Genomic DNA, 19,602 nt, shown 5'->3' with positions numbered 1-19,602 from the left:
TCTCTCTGGAAATCCCTCTCTCGCCACTCTCACTACCACATACCCATGCCATGTCTCTCTAAAAATCCCTCTCGCCCCCTCTCCCCTGCCCCATTCCCATCTCTCTCTATCAAGGTTATGGATTTCGGCTCCGCCACATGTCCTATATCACTCTTTCTAAAGATGTTTTTCTCTCTCTTTTTAGTTTTTCCATTCCCATCTCTCTTTCTCCCATCTCTCGCCCGCATCCCCATCTCTCTCTTTCTCTCTAGTTGGAATGACATTATCTCTCTTTATCAAGTTTATGGATTTTGACTTCAAAACAAAATCGTTGTTGTTTAGAGAGAGAGAGTGAGGTAAGACTAAGAAAGAGGAGAGACTGAGGATGTTGAGAAGAGCCGTAAAGGAGATGTGGCATTCAGCCTTGCTTATAGAGGAGGTAGAAATGGAGAGAGAGAAAGAGACATGACTGAGAAAGAGGAGAGACTGAAGATGCTAAAAAGATGAGAGAGAGAAGAGAGTGAGGTAGTCAGTAGTTGGCAGATGTGTACTTTCTTCACTCTCCCCAATATTGGCAGACAAGAGTTCTAAATTTTTAAAACGAAATCTTCGCCGTTTAAAAGACGTGACAAATCTTGACCGTCCTACGCATTGGGTCGCTATACGAAAAGTGGGGGCACTAGAGCTTTTTTCATCAAAGATTTTCCATATTGAAACTAGATTTCTGGATACTATGTGATGGTGGGTTCAAATTTAATTGTTTAGAGCCTCAGCTCTATACATTCCGTACGTTTTTTATAATAAAAAAATAAAATAAGTTTTCGAGTCATCACACATATTTCCGGTATTGAAATACATCTTTGAAAAAAGCGCGCCTTATTTTGATTATTTAGAGCCTCGGCAATACACGAACCATACCCATATGAATTCCGTCTCCAAAAGAGGACTTGGTCTCGAGTCTGATACGACTCTCTTGTTCATTAAAATAACTAAAATGCCCCTACACGGCTGAGAGATATGACTAAAATGCCCCTCGTCGACTTTGAAGTTTGAATTCCTTATTAGAAGGCGGTTTGGTCTTAATTTCAGAAAAGAAGGCAAGCATCTGCTAGGGCAGAGCGGCGATGGAGGACGCTATCCCTGAAAACGCAAACGAACGTACGAAACTTTTGCCCTAGTTTCTCTCTCTACAATTCTGTTGTGTTTCCATTCCCATATTGAATTTGCCCTAGACTTTCTCTCTCTAAATTCCTGATTACTCTCCTTCATGCTCATGAGCATTTCCCCTGTGTTAACGTTACCCTATCTCTCTCAAAAAACTTCTGTACATTTGTTGGGTGCAAACAGCATATTGGCTTCGTCGTTCATATGCTACTTCATGCTCTCTGTCTCTATTTATTGATTTTTTTTTTTTGGTGTTTCCCTTTTGTAATTTATAGAATGGCTGATTAATTCTATTAATTTTATGGAGTTTTGCGAATGAAATATGTTCATTTTTGGCCTGTTGTAGATTGCCCTGGTCCTAAATCAGAGTCAGCAGGGAAGGAAGATGCATGCGAAGGATGCCCTAATCAGAAAATTTGTGCAACTGCTCCCAAAGGTCCTGATCCGGGTGAGTATTTTCAATTGGAATTCTATGTATAGTTTTTTCAAACTAGTTCGAGGATTCCATGCTGTTTATTTATTTACTTTTATTTTTCATTATAAATTCCATTAAAAGGAAAATGAATGAAATATTGAAACAGAATTCTCTCATGGTGTTGAGAAATCAAACGAACCTAGTTCCTTCATATTGAACCAATATTTATAAAATTATGAAGCGGAAAAAACGAATTATTTAAGCCATATGCCATGGGGTATGCATTTCTGGGAACATGAGTTACACCATACTCTAAATAGAGAAGAGCGAAGAATTGAATTCAGCCTGCAGTTCCAAGTAGTTTCCTCCCATAGTCATCTAATCACAGTTACAGAGTGTCTCTTGAAAAGAAGAGGTTTAGACCTTGGAGGGAAAACACGGAAACTTCATTAAAAAAAAAAAACTGAAAGATTAAACCTCTATCAACAAAGGTTTTGTACGCCCAAATGATATTAGAGGATCTGTGCCTCATTATGACTGTATTGTTCGTAAATGGATTTCTTCCTTGATGCCAAATCCAAAGAGCTCCCGTATAGTGGTTCAATTTAAGTACCTTTCTGTTCCAATATCTGCTGTACAAAACCCTGAACAAACGAGAAGAGGCCTATGCGACAGGAAATGTGCATTTATCAAGGAAAATAAGGAAATTTGCTTAGGACTCTTACTAACCTCTACAGAAAATCAAAGACATGACAGAGATGCGGCATCCCTATTGGGGTTCCTTCCTATGTGGAATGTCTATGTTTATTGGATGCCTTCCTCTAAGTTGGATGTTTGCCGCCAATTGTCTTATTTCTACAAGTGAGGAGCCAGCAAATGTAATGCCAATACCTTAGTTGGACCTCCTTGATCTAGATTCTAAAGCAGGAAATTCATCCCGTCATTTCACTTTGATGCTTTATACATCAATTTATAGAACATATGAAGCGTTCTTGCTCCAACCATTCTAATCTTCATCTATCCTTTTCTTACATACCTTTTTAAGTTTTTTGCACTTGCAAGATGGTCTCCTCAATTTCGTTCTTGCTTGGATCTTTCTTTCATATCAAGGCCCACACAACACCTTCTTGATCGTCAAAGAAATCATAAACCATTTATTCCTATTGGGAGACACATTTGCTACTTTTTGGGATCACATCTGTAAATAAGAGTTCCAACCCCCTCTTTAAACCTCAAATGCCTTATTAGTTTACTATCTCTCAGCCACTTTGCATTGTGCTATTTGTTCCATTTCTCACATACTTCTCTATAAAAATTAACCTCTAATAGACAGTTCTCCTCATGCTATGTTCAAAGCCATATGTATAGGATGACTCGGTCAAGCATCGTTACTCATGGAAGCAGGTGAGCAGGAGGCAGTTCTGGCCTCACCCTTCGGCATTCTCTGCTACAACTGAGTAATGAAGGGTGATAGCTGTGAGCTCTGGCTTAAGGGGCTGTCTTGTGTTAAATCTGAGGAGTAAGAGGAAGAGTGATACAAATCGTCACAATGAGCAAGACCAATCTCTTCTGTATTAGAAAGATTAGAACTATTATATGGATTAAAAAAAGAATTTTTTTTAATCATTCTCATTTATTTCTCACTTGATTCCATTCCCTTCCTTATTAGAGAGGGGCCAGATGCATAAGATCCTGAAGTTACTAGACGAATCTTACTATCTTGAACTCGCCAATCCAAAACAAAAGTAAAACCTAATCATTGTTAACCAGCTGACTTGTGCAATTTTGAGCCCACCACGCAGAAAAAATTGACTGCAGCTTTGAAATGAGTTTTATCCCATTGTATGGTGTATGGAAGTCCAGCATATAGGAAGAGGAAAATTAACTAGAGAACAGTTACCCCCCTTTTATCCAGCCCAGTCATCTATTAATTGGGCACCTTGGCTCATAAAGGAGAAGACCAAGTGGATAGTTATTGGGTTGTATACTATGTCACTCCATTCTATGACCTTTTAGGCTGTTAGCTATCAAACTATGCCACTATTGTTTTTTTTCCTAAGGTTATTCTGTTGCCTTGAATTTATCGAAACATCAAAAACCTAAGGACCTAGGCTTGATCATCATGTCTATAGAAAAGCTCAAGGTTTCAAAAAACACTTGGCTGCTGGCGTGGCACCCAGGATCTCAGGTGCTATATATTACAAATTCTTTAGATATATACATATATGTGTTGTTGAAACGCACATATGTACATATAATTGTGTCAATTTTGTAATTTATTGCATTTGAAAATATTGTAAATTTGTAACATTTTTATTTTACAAATATATAACATATTGCATGTTGAGAATGAACTTGTTCAAAATTTCAAAATTCAAACTATACAAAACATGTAAAGGCCTAATAGGCTATGTAATAGTAATGGTCTGATAGTCTCCAACTCTCCATATACCATAATAACATGGACTCCTAGTCTCCAATTCTCCATATTCCATAATAACATGGACTCCTAGTCTCCAACTCTCCAATTCTCTATATTCCATAATAACATGGACTCCAAGTCTCCAACTCTCCAAGTCTTCAGCAAACTTACAAAAGTGTAAAACCACACAACAAAATAGTCCAAAAATGTGAAAGCTTTGTCTAACATCCAAATGTCTAAAAGTCCAAACCAAGATGGTGCAATAAACATACTACAAAAGAAGAGAGGACATCAATAAGAATCATAATGATCATCGTTATCACCTGCATCTTCATCAGAATTGAGTTTGTCATCATCAGAATCATCACCCTCTTCAACATATTGCTCTTCTTCTATAGTTTCTTTTGAATCCGCCTTTTCCTCCTCTATTTCCCTGTATGTGGGTGAAGTACCAGCGACAGTCGTTGCTTGAGTGGCCCTCTACCTCGTTTTGAAGAAGTGCTTGTGGTGATGACTTAGAGTACTAAAAGTAAGTAAGCGCATGTCATGATGCATCCATCGAGTATGAGGACTAAGGCCTCAAGATTGATGGAGTCACTACTAGGAGATTGAAAGGAATCTTAGCCTACAAGGCTAAGGACGATGATACGTGTCACCGAGAGACTTGATGACCTTAGTTATGATGTTCATGTTGGAGCATCCAAGTAGACTCGAGCCAGACTTAAGGACTCCCATGGTTAGGTCTTTCTTTCTATACTGGATGACTATTTAGTTGATAAAGAGCATATCGGAGAATCACCACTATCATTAGTGAGCTTTCAGTCTTCCAGTGGTAGTAGCCCTCCCTTCGGGCAGTCTTTATAATATGGAATACTTGATCATCAAAACTAGATGTCTTTCGCATACTAGCCTCCCTTGCTGACTACTACCATTCATATTTAAGACTTGATCAACACTAGTCTAAAAGTGATAGCTTAGAGCGTGCGTGCCTGCCTGACCACTCGAAAGAAGTCTTTTTGATAGCTGGAGTCCCTCCCTTTCTAAGGCTTCTGGCTTCCCGTCTTCTTTCTTTTTGTCTTTTAGAAGCCCTCTTACAGTCATCCAGTGGTATCCTTTTCTTACTTGCTTACAGAAGAACTCCCTGTCTTTCAGTGCTTGAATCCCGGATCAGAGGAAGTGCTGGTTTACCTATTTGAGTACTTGCATGAAAGAGCTTACTAGTCTCCGAGCTCCCTTTCTGATGGTGTTAGGCTAGGTTTGGTCTCCCTGGTGGCTTTGGTAAAGAGTTCGCTTGGGTGGTGGCTATGAAGTTATAGCTGGGTGCTTTCTTTATTCAAGAGCGTACTTAAGAAGAACAACTAGCGTCGCTTGGCTTTATGATGGGGAGCTAACGAACGCTCCCTTGTGCTTGGCTCGCTTTACTGGAGAAGAACCACTCTATAGCTTCTGGTTGAGCAAGAGAATACTTGAAGACTCTAATGAAAGAGCTAGAACTTCTTCCCTGCGCCTACCTGACAACTATAATGAATGAGCATCAGAACCACTCGCTCCGAAAGGGCTATGTGTATATACTTGGCTTTTTACTTTCTGTGATTTGCTTATAGCTCCTTTTCACCTCTACACTCCAGGTTGTTGGCCTTAGGACTATGTTATAGCTTCTTTCGCTCCCCCTTCGACTCATATGATCTATATGTTACTATCTTTCTGGTTCTACTGATGGATAACTTACTAGAATGAGCTGACTGTCTTCTTTCTAGCTTTCATGAAGAAGCGTGCATTAAGAAGTGAGCATGAATGAGCAGCCTGGCTTGCTTTATTGAATTACGTATCTGAACTTGCCTTGCTTAGAGCGGAGCTGGCATACAAGACTACTTCAAACTCGAATGACAAAGAGAGCCATCCTCTCCCAATCTTCCTTGCTTACGGGGTTATGAGGATTCAATACCTGATATCAGAACCACTAGCTTCCAGAAGTGCGATAAGTGATGGCTTCCACAAGTGCTACCTTGTCCAGGTTGGAATCCCGGAGGAGAACTACTGGCTAAAGGAGAAGATACACTCGTGTATCGGACGACTTCCCACTTCCTTTCTTTAAAAATCTTACTTGCCTTCTCATCACAGTGCTTCCCTTATGTCTGGCCTTCGCTATTGGACTCTATTGTCAAACTCTACTTATAGCTGGCTTACAGGATCGGTCGCTAACACTCCCTTTCTAACGTCCCTTTCTGACGGGGTTGGGATTGGTTCATACCACAACTGCTTGACCGAGTTGACCATGTGCAGGATAGAAGCCGGGAAGAAGCGACTATCAGACTTTGTTATTCGAGTGGTGATTTCAGAGTAGTCAGTAAGGCTAGCTCGACCTATATTAACCTCTAAGCGAAGAAGAAGCACTGTCATGCTTATTCATGAGAGTAGTCCAGTAAAGAAAGCAAACCAGACTTCTCGCTTTGTCATGATAGTCCTTTTGATCCTGGATTTAGTATGCATTTCTATATACATGCCCCCTAGATGAGCAAACTTGACCAGCAAGCACGGAAGCAATAAGCACTTACAGGGAGTCCGTCCACTAAGCTCTAAGTGAGAGTAGTAAGTAAGGCTGACTCTAAGCTCTAAGGAAGAAAGAAGCACTGGAAGCGATCTATTAAGCAACTTAATCCTAGTTATGATTCTAAAGTATGCAAGTATAGAAAGAACATCCCGAATCAAGGCAGAGGGGAGACTACTTGAAGAAGGAAGAAGGGAGAGACCGGAAGGCCAGGAGAACAGAGAGGGAAGCGGAGACTACTATCAGACTTTCGAGTGGTAAGGTTCGCAGGCAGGCTAGCACGGATAGCGAGTAGTGATTCTCCGGTAGTAGGAAAGAAATAAGGCAAGTGGTTTTGATGTGAAAGCAAAGCGAGTTGTTGTAAGGTAGGCCAGCCATATAGTCAAGAAAGACATGCTGATTCAATTCTCCAAGTTATAACTTCCATGCAAGCTAGTTCTGATTCTCCTTCGGTATTCCATCCTGATTCTCATAACCTTAACTATCGTCTGAATGATACCCTTCCTTAAGGCAAGCCAGCCAGGACGATTATGAGCTCTTGAATTAGAGGCGTTATGAAATAGTATTCTGGATTAAAGCTAGTAGTAAGTAGTTAGGTAGTCAAGTAAGAACAGAAGTCTTGGACTTAAGAAAGGTAGATCGGTAGTCAGCTAATTCAGAAGCTTAAGAAAGGTAGATCAGAAGCTCGTCTTGAAGCCTCCTCGAGCATTTCCCAAGTCAAACCCTCCCCGGGGAAGAATTCCTGAGTTCTAGGGTCCCCAACTAGCCAATCTGAAGCATTCTCGATGTCTTTTGAAGAGATGTGGTCCTTCTTTGCTGGTTGAACTTCTCCATGAGCCTCTGATTCTCGCTAACAAAGACCAAGCCATTGAGCTTCCTTTGCTCAAGCCTATGTCTTCTCTTTGTATGCACCTATAATGCATGAGTAATAGACTACTATGATCCACTTACTTCTATGAATCTATATATGCTCTGTAGATTGAGGTAGGCAGTGGCAAATTTAGTGACCATGAGCCTCACTAGCTCCCTCTTCTTAATAAATTTGTGCATCATGCTAAGGGTAAGTGTGTGACTATATATGAAGACTCTAACCTCCTTAGCCTTAGAAAGAACTTATTTAATAATAGCCATATTACCAATAGCCTCAAGCATAATATCTATGCAATGTGCAACGCAAGGAGTCCAAAATGTGAGGTCTCTTCTATCAAGGCAAATGACCTATAGCTATATTGGGAGCAACATTATTTGTGACCACTTGAATTACATGCTCTTTCCCAACATCCTCAATGCCCTTATTAATGAAAGAATATACATCATGAGCATCATGAATTTCATCTGAAGCATTAATGGATCCCAAAAAATCCATACCCAAGGGACAATTTACCAACAAATTCATGGTACTCCTATCACACTCATAGATCGGTCATTAAAGAAACCCCAAATTTAGCCCACCCATCCTTATGGGTCTTGAGATATTGCTTAGTATGCTCAACTTCTTTCTTCAATAGTGGCTCGTCAATCTCATATGGAGTTGGGCCTTCAAAACTTGGCTAAATTGCCCAATTGCTTCCAATATTGTATGGAAGCTATTCAAACGAGTGGTATTAAAAGAAATGCCTGCATGGTAAAACCACCAAGTAATAATCCTTCTTAAATCTATTTTCAAGTGTCACTTGCTTTTTCCCCTTTCCCTTCCCTTTCTGAATTATTGTTTCTTAGACCCTTTCATACGAGGCCTTTCACACGTGGCCCTTTCATAAGAGGCCTCTTAGACCCAAAACCCCTCTTACTCTCAGTGTCAACACTATCATAAAAAATATGGACCTCTGCCCTCAATTTTGCTATATCCTTTTCTTTTGATATTTTTTAATTTTTAACTTCAATGTACTAGGAAATTTCTTTCTTTACAAGCCCTGAGACCTTCTTACACGGGGCAACATCACCTCTAATGCCAGCAAGATGTTTCTCGAATCTATTTATGCCGGCATTTTATAAATATGGCCACAAAAATTGGACATATTCTTTTTTTCTCATTCTGATTTGGGTTATCAAAAACTTCCATCCCAGATCGTCACACCTAGTATACCCCGCAGAAGACATCTCAAATCCGAAAAAATGAGACTCAAATAAATATTACAAATTGACCTTTTTTGCACAATCTCTTCTCTTTGATGTTTGTTACCTCAATCGAGGTACTAATCTCCTCAAAAGTTTTCTAATACCACGAATAGCACCCAAAAAATAATTCCAATGAGAAAGGAAAAGTTTAGGAAGCTTCTTGAAACCACAAAAAATAATGTTGATTCTAAAAAATAGGCATAGCTAAGAGATTGAGGGCTTATGGAAGTGTTTTTTTTTTTAACATTGGGGTTAGAAAATAACCCCAAAAAGATATTTATACCTTTCTAGGGGTCAAAATTACCACTTTTTCCCTTTTGGGCAACTTTGAAATTCGTAAAAAGGCCCTGGGCACCTGCCTAGGTACAACAGCCTAGAATGGGATGCTCAGGCCTAGGCGTGTGGTCTGAGGGGTCTTGGGTGCCTAGGCACCAAGCGAACCGTTTTTTGAAACCTTGGAAAAGCTATTTTTCTAGAGTTGAAGATGGGATATCTCTTCCTTTTCACTAGTATTTTAAAACACGCTGATATGGATGACGAATCGCCAGGTTGTTTCCCTCATTGATTCCTGCACGGTATTAGGAATCAGCCCAACTTAGACCAGCTCTCCAGTTTTGTTAGAGCCCCATGGGAGTTGAATCGTTGGATCGACAATCAAAAAAATTTGGAAAAAGGAACCAAAAGCCCCAAATCCACCATTTTCATCACCTCTCTCATTTCTTCATCATTTATCGTGATTCTTGTTCCTAAATATTCATTTTCTAGCCCTCTCCTAGATCTAGACAACCATTACTTCGATTGAAAACCAGAATCAAGAAATTGAGAGTGCAAAACTTTAGCAATATCTGAAGTTTTGATCTTGTATTTGTGGATTTCTCTGCTTCAATCTATGATTTTTTTGGGGCTTTTTCTCAAGAAGCTCTGCTTCAATCTGCAACAAGTGTTTCTCAATTTCAAACACATTTCAAGTTTCTTGGCCTGGTTTCTATTTTTATTGAAAAACCCTTGAATTTTCAAAACTAAGTGTATGTTTTGTATTATATTATGCAAGATCTATTTGGGATTCTTGGTATAGTGAGGGTTAGAATTATTTGGTAGATCAAATTCAAACACTTCTTTGCATTAATTTTTTGGCTAGGCCTTTTTTCTTCCTTAGAAAACCTCGGATTTTTAGAGTAATTATATATTTTCCCTCTCTTTTGGGGATTTTTGGCATAGAGAGTGTTAGAGTTTTTCGGTGTGGATCTTTTTAAAACAATTTCTTTTTTACTTGGTTATTATTTATTCTGAAAAAGCTCAATTTTTTTTTAAAGAATTCCGTATTCTCTATATATTATGCTAGACCCATTTAGGATTTTTGGCATAGAGAGTGTTCCTTGCTAGCATGTAGCCAATCCTGTCTCTCAATGTCTCTAATAACACCCCATAACGGACACCTTGGGATTCGTGGCATTCTATACAAACCTAGGAACACACACACGAACAGATCTTTAATCACACCATATATCCATCCAAAAAGAGCCAACAATGGATATGCTTTGCCACATGCCTGACGCCTTAGATTTAGGAACCTGCAAGTGAAAATGGCAGTTAGCAGCACAAAGTTTTACAACATTCGATTTCCTGAATGCCCCAAACTTAAAATATACAATAAACAATTAAAAAATGCTTTCTATATTAACCTGCTCACAAAATCTCTTGATGTGTGAATTAGTATCACAGACTATCAATTGGGCTTCATGTATTTTTAGGGAGTCCCCTCATAGCACTGCTCTGGTTACTTGCATTCTTATGAATTCTTAAACACGAAAGCATTCACATTTTAATTATCAGCGCACTGACCATCTCTAGCTATAGCAAAAGGTGATTTGCTTCTAAAGTTTAGAATCACTCTGAATTGAGATACTCTCTATGGACTTTCCTACCAATCAAAAACAATGTTTTTTTTGAGAAAGGTTAACTTTGTAATAGAATAGAAGGACAATAAAAAATCAATTTTATTGAAAAGGACAAACCAAAAAGGGGAAAGGTAAACATCTCCTTTGGATTTCAACTCCTCCCTTGTTGGATTGCAGCTTTGGTTGAGATAGCAGACAGGATGGCTACTGTCAAACACAAGATATTGATCTTATCTGGAAAGGGTGGTGTCGGAAAGAGCACCTTCTCAGCACAGCTCTCCTTTGCCCTTGCTGGTGTGGACTATGATGTTGGTCTCCTTGACATTGACATTTGCGGGCCCAGCATCCCCAAAATGCTTGGCTTAGAAGGACAAGAAATTCACCAGAGCAATCTCGGTTGGTCACCTGTTTATGTAGAGTCCAATCTCGGTGTCATGTCCATTGGTTTTATGCTCCCACACCCAGATGAAGCAGTCATTTGGAGAGGTCCTCGCAAAGATGGCCTCATCAAGCAGTTCTTAAAAGATGTTTATTGGGGTGAACTTGATTATCTTGTGGTTGATGCTCCACCTGGGACCTCTGACGAGCACATCTCAATCGCTCAATATCTCAAGGCTACTGGTGTGGATGGGGCAGTTATTGTCACTACGCCACAAGAAGTTTCCTTAATAGATGTGAGGAAGGAAATAAGCTTTTGCAAGAAGGTGGGCATCCCTATATTGGGTGTTGTGGAGAACATGAGTGGCATCGAGCAAACCATCTTGGACTTGAGGTTCAAGAAGGTGAGAGAAAGTGGGGAAGAGGAAGATGTTACAGAAGAGACTTTGGAGTGTATTAGGAAAAATGCTCCAGATTTGATGTCTCTTGTAGTTTGCAGTGAATTGTTCGATAGTAGCCAAGGTGGTGCTATGAAAATGTGCAAGGATATGCAGGTTTGTCTCTGCCTCTTGCTGGCCGTGCTACTTTGGTTTGCATTGCATGCTATAAGTTGATGGAGAATCGAGAAATATGAACTGTGATTCCACACTCATTGATTATGGCATACTTTTCGTTTTGTGAATTTTTTTTTAGTTGGGTACTTATCAATTTGATCAATTAAAAACCAAAACATTTTGCAGGTCCCTTTCTTGGGGAAGGTCCCGATGGATCCCCACTTGTGCAAGGCTGCTGAAGAAGGTCGATCTTGTTTCTCAGATACGAAATGCAGTGCTAGTGCAGCCGCACTCCAGAAAATTGTTAATAAACTTCTTGCTTTTGATCACTCCAATGGCTATTGACCTTGACGTTGTGTTGGGGAAAAATTTTCCCGGGTTTGACGTTGGGAAGATCTGAAAACTGGTATGACTCTGAGCTATGTATATTTTCCAAAAATAATTTTCCTCTTGGAGGTTCATGATAACTTAATCCTTGGCAGCTTCTTTTGATAAGACTGTTTATTTGGAATATTCTGGATGGCCAAAATGTTTCTTCTAGCTGGTTGACCTATCTGCTCATTAATTGTCAAAACACACTTGCTAACTCTTCCAATGTCCATATCTTGCCATGAAATTCGAAGGGTGATGCCTGAAATGCCTCTCTCCCCACAATTTTAAATTGCCTTACTTTCCAAAGAACATTAATGTTCGAAAATTCACCCGCCCAACTGCCTAGGCGGAAATTTTTTAAAAACAACTAGGCGCTTGCTAGGCGGGGTCATTATGCGTCTTGTGTCTGGGTGCCCTCCTAGGCAGGCAAGGCGCCGCCTCGTGAGAAGTTGAGAAAATGCGGATAATGGGTCTCGTTGAGGGTTAAAAAATATTTTTTCCCCCTAAAAAGGGGAAAAAGGGTTTTGGGGGAGGGTGAGAAAAACTCCCTAAAAACCACTCTTTTGATATTTATCGAAGGATCGATAACTTTTGATTTTTTTGATTTCCTCCCAAAACAAAGGCAATAGTTTGTGGGTGGCTTTGAAGCTTCTAGTAGTTGATTTTGAGGACTTTTGACGACCCTATAGACGAGGTTTGCACCAACATCAATTTGATTTTACTATGTTTAAAGTATTATTGTATTTAAAGGAGGGTTTTGATTTGATTTTGCTAATTGCTACAATATATTGCGTTGTGAATCATGTGCTTTTACGATATATTTACATGTTTATAGTTAAAAGATTGATTTTTTTGTGATTAATTGAATTTTTTCTCATTTGGACACTCAATATGTTGAGGAGGGTGGTGACTGTAATAATGATGGCATGGATACATCATCATCAGATGCTCCTCATGATCTAATTGAACACCCCGTGTGGTGATGCTGCTGATGCCATAGAGTTGTTTGGTTGATGACTTGATGTATTTATTTTTTGGTTTTGCCTTGTTTGGTGATGACCATGTTGACATTTGGGATTTCAAACATTTTAATGTCTTACAAGTTACAATCTCTTTGAGACTTGTAACCGTAAATCTGTTATGTGATTATACTATTACATTTTTGTCTATTTCACGAGGAGTTTGGAGCTCTAAAATTGTCTTAAAACCTTCTTAAGGTTTAAAACTATGCCCTAAGAACTCCCCTGTTTTTTTTTGTTTTTGGGAGCGGGGGGGGTTTCAATTTTGGTGAGGGCACCCTTTCTCTGGGTGAGTTTGTAGGCGGTCAGGCACTCAAAATGCCTTGGCAGCTGAATCCACATTTTTGAATACCGAACATCATATGGTTGCAGAAACTTTCTTCTCTAGTTTGTGCCTACAGAAATAATTGGCCTCCTTTGTAGAGTTTCTATTTTTTCGTTTTACATCAGTATTCAAAGCAGTGCTTTCATGATTGGGTACATGTTTCATGGATCAGTTAACATGGTATGCAAGTTTGGATTTGTTTTGGGAGTTTTGAAGTGGTTTGCCTTTAGTCAAAAGGTTTAATCCTGGGAAAATGGTTTGTCATAGATCATTGTCATATTGATAGTTGGAGATGCTTTGTTAAAGGTGATCAATATAGTCTAAACTGGTTTGTTGGGCATCTATTGCATGTGCAAGTATTTAACACTCTTCTAAGAACTTCGTAAGAACTTCTGATATGTTCGGAAAGTGCAGAGATTTTTGTTATATTCCATTGAAGAAACAACGATTATGAGATCTGTCCATCATACAGATGAAATTGGAAAAGATTTTCAACCAATAGACATAGTTTAACAGTAGTCATAGATATTTTTGTTGTTAATTAGGTTTAGTTGCCAGCTGAAGATAGCACATGTTCGTGTGGGGGGAAGAGAGAGAGAGACAGAGAGAGAGAGATCCAGAGTTGCTTTAGGTCCCATATTTCTCCTGCCTCTTTTCGATTGATTATTATTAGTCTTGCATTGACACAGAGAGAGAAAGAGATCCAATGCTGCTTTAGGTCCCATATTACAACTGCCTCTTTTTGATTGATTATTATTAATCTCGTATTTTCTGAAAAATCTGGTTCGTATGACCGTGATCAATGCTGAGTAAATTCTTGTGCTAAATTTCCTATAAAATTCATATGCCCATGAATTGTGATGTATCCCATAGATTCTATCTCTGACATGGTTTGTCCTTTGATTTTAATTCAGCCCTTGTTGCATTTACTGTTTACTTAGTTTCTGTTTTGGTTGCTGTTGTCATCAGAGCTTCTAAAGCTGGAGAGGAAGATAGTCAGGTATTGGACATTTATGGAGATCTGGCTTACTTTCAAACTGGTTTCCAAAAATAGCTTTGCCGCAATTACAGTTGCCACTGCTTATCAAGGTTTCATGAATGAAGAGTTATGTAAAGTTTCAAACTCATGCTTGTAAGTATTTAAAGTTCAGGAGCTTTTTGTGTGAACACTGCTACGAGTCATCAACACCTCAATAATGCAAGCGTTTCAGAACAGTTCTTATTAGTGACTTTTTTCTCTGAGTATTCCAATGTGGGCATCAGCACTTTCACTTAGCAACAGCGCAGTTGTGGATGCACACGGTACACTTGATTGTTTGGATCCGAATACTTGTTGTATGTGAAATCTTCTTTCGATCACTCGAGGGGGTAATGAATCGAAACTTGCCAATACAGGGAAATTTGGTCAAATCTCAGAAAAGGATTTGGAAGTGCCAAAAAATGGCTACAAATTAATGGAAATGATGGACTTTCTTAAGAACTGTTGGCTGTTTTGAAATCTGGTCAGACTAGATAAATTGGAATTTAATTTGTTTAGATACAGGCAAGTTTGTTCTTATTTAGAGCGGGCATTTCTCTTCAAATAGAATAGTTACACCAATCATATTGGACATGTTTAGGTTTGTGTGTTCTCTTGAATTTTTGGGTGTCCACGCTTGCAAGGGCGGATTGGTTAAAAGTACAAAAAGATTATAATAAAATAACCAAAATACCTTTGCAATTTGCATTGAGTATTTTAGACACTTTATCATTGAAAAAAATAGGAAAATGGTATGACAGAGCTGCCGCCCAATTAAAATAAGTAAACCCTCACCTCATAACTTATCGAAAATTGCAATTCAAGAATTGAAAAATCTAATTAGTCATCTTGATTGGAACATTATAGTTGTGAAAAAACATAAGGATTTCAAGCTTTAAATGTAGTGTATATTGTAACAAATTTTTTAGACCGTCTATTTTACCCTAAAAATATATGTTTATAGATATGCAAGATGTTTACTTTTTTGAGTTTTAAATTTTATTGGCGGTGTTTAAAATTGATTTGGAAGCGTCATGGAGATTATTGTTGTCCAAAGTCCTTTCAAGAGGATTTAAGGCGAGGTTTTATTTTATTTTCATAAAGCCTAGGCCTCATAGAAACTTCATCCTTTAAAGGGCGTAGGCTCTAAACAATCAAATTAGAGTCTACCTTCAAATAGTGTCGAGAAATGCAGTTTCAATACTTGAAATCTTTGTGAGAGTTTTAAAATATATTTTCATATTTATTTATAAGGTCTAAAGCTTAAAAAATAGTGTAGATTGACATGTCTATGAAAATTTGAAAATCTTGAAAATTGACGGTCCAAAAATGCGTTACAAAATACACTATTTCCCAAGCTTGAAATCCATTTTTTTCTTATGCCCATGCATCTTGATGTCGAGATGTTCAATTAGAAGATATATGGGGATCAAAACAACATCTTGTAGTGAAAGTTTTGATGTAGGTTCAAATTTAATTGTTTAAAGCCTCGGCTTTGAATGTAAATAGTATACTCTTTCAACTATCCAATCAAGATGAGAGAGTTAAAATTGACATATGCATATGAAAATACAAAATAAAAAGATCAAGCAGCATCGGCCCAACTTGAATTAGTCTATTCCTCCAGGGAAGAAAATGAAGAGGCCTATAGTTTAGCAAAGCCAGTGTCTTACCAGGATGACATTTAAATCTCAAATTTGGCTATTATGATTGCGAGATACTTGTACTGAAAGTACTTATTTATGAAAGAGAATCTAATTTTGTTTTTTGTAAAAAAAAAATTAAGCCCTCTCTCTCTCTATACGCTATAGCTAGTTAATTATCAAAAAAAAGAAAAAAAAAAAAAGAGAGTATAATTTGCTTTTTTTTTCAAATGGTGAGAATCCTCATCCCCTCTCTCCTTTTTATAACTGTACAAATAGAACAAAGCTATCATTGGTGAGAAAAGTAAGTCTCTCTGGGTGAAAAGTAAGTTTGTCTCTCTATGTATCGGTCACTGCCACGCTGCCTCTCTTTTCCTTTTCTTTTTTTTCCCTCTTTGGTTTTTCAAATTCTTCCACACTCCATCATTACACCTTGCAGAAGCTGCGTGCATGCTTTAGCCAGGACACCAGTACATGCCAAATTGGGTGTTAGAGGGAAAAGCCATTCCACCTCTCTCTTCTTTTATTATTATTATTATTATTATTATTATTATTATTATTATTATTATTATTATCATTTGAATTAGTTACCAGCTAATCCTTCGCTATTTTTTTTTTTTATAACTCAATGGAAAAACAGGCATCTATCAAGTTTTGAATTAATTAGCAGTTTTTGAAATTGCCAGTGAGAATAAAAGCCATACAACTAATGGAGGTGTACTACCACCACGACCTCAGCCCCTTCCCATCGTCGCTCTCCCCTTCCCATCGTCGCTCTCAATAATACGCATTTACTTTGGTCAATAATAGCATTTACTTTGGTAGGACACGACCATTTCTTTCTCATTAGGTCGCTCTCTCTCTCTCTCTAATACGCATTTACTTTGGTAGGACACGACCATTTCTTTCTCATTAGGTCTCTCTCTACATACACACACAAAGCATTGTTTCAGGAATCAAAAGAACCAAGATATATATTTCTTATAGAGAAATATCACACTAGAACATAACCCAAAGAGAAATAAATTACACAGCAAAATAAGTTAGAGGGGAAGGGAGAACTGCTAAATTGTGAGCTTACAAGCACAAAGGAAAATGAAAGATGGGGAATTAGCTAAGGGTTGCAAACAACGCAAGCGAGGAGGAGAATGGCAGAGGTGGTGGCATCGTCTTCGCCGACAATGCTGCTGCGCTTAAACCGACACAATTTGCTCCTCATCATCATGTTTTGCTCTTTCCTCTTCAATGCTTCCATTTGTTGCTGTTGCTGCTGCTGCTCTAAAAGGGTTGCTCCACCCTTTTTGGTATTGTGCACTCTAGAAACCATGTTGAGAGAGAGGGGTGTGTGTTTAGAGAGAGAGAGAGAATGCTGAGAGAGAGGGGTGTGTTTAGAGAGAGAGAGAAGGGAGAGTATATGGAATAGAAGAGAGAGTGGAGAATTGGGGGGAGAGTGAGTGGATGATGGGTTTTATATGTGAGAATGTTGAAGGAGAGGAGGGGTGGGGGGGGGGGGGGGGGGGGGGGGTGTTTTAAAAATAAACAGAGGTGATAGCAACTATGTTTTGAGATTTGCTTAGAGGCACTCTAAATGTGTTGTCCTAAAGTGGGTAGTCATCATGTGCAACTCCTTCACAACCCATGTGATCATGTGTCCTCCTCCTATGTCTCTTTCTCCTTCTTCCATGCTGACATGCATCACCTCAGGCCCACAGTATTTAGTGACTCTCTCTTTCTCTCTCTCTCCTCATAGGATAACCCAGAATATCCCAAACTTCCATTAAAAAATTATAAGTTCTTGAAATCTGAAATCTTTTTTGTTTTTGTAACAGTCTCTCTCTCACACACATGAGGATGAGGATGAGGATGAGGATGACCAGAATATCTTCTGAAGTTCTACGCAAAATTAAAACTTTTTAGAGTACATGACCGAAATATCCAGTGTTTTCTTTCATGAACCATGGTTCCCTTTTAATTCCTAGAAATCTGTTCAGCTTGGTTGATTTTCATCTATATTTCTATCAAGATGTAGTAAACATCAGAAAGAATTTCACCAGAACTAGAAAACCCACCTTCCACTTGCATCCCTCATGCGCTTGAACCCTTTATCAATTATGGAATAATACATAGGGGCAAATGGGTAAAAAAGGAAAAGAAGGATTGTATTTCAATAAAGCAGTATTGTTAACCTTGACCCTATATAAAAAAAATAAAAAATAAAAAAAAATATGAGTTATGTATAGATTTAAAATAATTACCTAATATACGATATGATTCGATTATAGGTGAAAATTACAAGGAAGGTTGACCAATTTGTATTTTTTTTATTTTTTTTAAAATTGCTTTCAAACAACAATTTAATTTATTTTTAGTTTTTTCGTTAGTAGGCAGTGCCCTAAACTTTAGGGGTAGTACCTAGGTGGTCCGAGGATCAACACAACAAAACCGTGATAGAGTCGTCTGAGGTCCCCATCCTCGGACTGCTGTTTTTCTTCAAAAAAAACTAAATAAAAAAATAAAGTACAATCCGAAGATGGCGATCTCGTACTGCCCTGGAACTAAGTTCTACTCAGTCCGAAGAGCAATTCGAAGTCACCATCCTCAGACTCTTTGTTTTTATCAAAAAATAAGAAATAAAGCGGTTCTAGGATGGGGACCTTAGACCATTAGTTTTCTCAAAAAAATAAGAAAGAAAGAGCGGTATGGGGATGGGGAGCTCAGCTCACTTAGGAACTGAGGTCGGCTCAATTCAGAAGGCGTTCCGAGGATTCTAGACTTGGACCACCTGAGCATTGCTTCTAAAGCTTGGGGAACTGCCCTCCTAATGAAAAAATTAAGAATTGTTTTTTTAAAATGCAGTATGAGAATGCCATCCTTGGGCCGATGGGTAATTTTGAAAAAGTAAAAAAATACGGGTTGATCCATCTTACATGTACTTTTCGTTCAAAATTGTCCAATTTTATATTTTAGATAAAGTTTTCGGATCCATACATAAATCATTAAAAAAAACAACCAAGAGAGAGAGAGGGAGAAGAAGGATAGCAATTGCAACCCTCTTCTTTTCTCTCTTGAAAAGAGAACTATGAATTATAGCCAAAAGCTTGGCCTTATCCATTTGGTTGGGTGACAACAAGAAGCATTTGCATGGTTAGTAGGCCTTTCAAAATGTGAGATTCACTTCATTTCAATTAATTGGAGATGTGAGGGCCATGTTTCAATGGTTTGGTTGTGTTTGTACTGGACAAGATGTGGGTATGTGGGGATTAAAAACATGAGCTCATAATTCCAAGCACATGGGCCCATCTTGGAGAAGGCAAGACTGAGAAAATACATTGAACATGCCTCACCAATTTCTTCTTCTTTTTTTTTTTTTTTTTTGAAAATAATGCCTCACCAATTTCTATTCAACGCAAAAATGTGTAGAGCCCAAGGCTTTGACCACCGTTTTCATGAATACATGGAACCTATCTTAATTTAACCATACTCACATGATCATCATACCCATCATCTTAGTTTACTCCCATGAGCATTATATATAACTTCATGTGCAAAGCTGGCTTAATCATTGTGCTAAGCTGACATTATTGAATTTTTAAGTTATTATATTTTGAATTTTTAGTTAATAAATTAGCTATTATTTTTTAATCTTTTAGTTACTATTTTTCGAGTAATTATGTGTATGATCCCTCACTTCTTGTTCTTATTTTATGCATTTGTACCTTTTAATTATCTTGAGTGGTTCTCAATATTTT

General features: G+C 38.3%; 1 protein-coding gene across 1 annotated transcript; it reads left to right on the top strand.

Annotated features, from left to right (window-relative positions):
• Positions 1-1,069: 1,069 nt before the first annotated feature.
• On the top strand, positions 1,070-14,417 carry NBP35 (nucleotide binding protein 35). The gene is made up of 5 exons (XM_006853043.4): positions 1,070-1,137; positions 1,490-1,591; positions 10,722-11,476; positions 11,663-11,882; positions 14,162-14,417. The coding sequence occupies exons 1-4, from the start codon at positions 1,104-1,106 to the stop codon at positions 11,819-11,821; spliced, it is 1,050 nt and encodes a 349-aa protein (XP_006853105.1). The 5' UTR covers positions 1,070-1,103; the 3' UTR covers positions 11,822-11,882; positions 14,162-14,417.
• The last annotated feature ends 5,185 nt before the right edge of the window (positions 14,418-19,602 follow it).

The sequence above is a fragment of the Amborella trichopoda genome, chromosome 1, assembly GCF_054954075.1.
Source record: "Amborella trichopoda isolate Santa Cruz 75 chromosome 1, AtrichopodaSantaCruz75HAP2 v2.0, whole genome shotgun sequence".
Classification (NCBI taxonomy): Eukaryota; Viridiplantae; Streptophyta; class Magnoliopsida; order Amborellales; family Amborellaceae; genus Amborella; species Amborella trichopoda.
The sequence above is the reverse complement of the archived record's forward strand: the minus strand, read 5'-3'. Positions and strand labels throughout refer to the sequence as shown.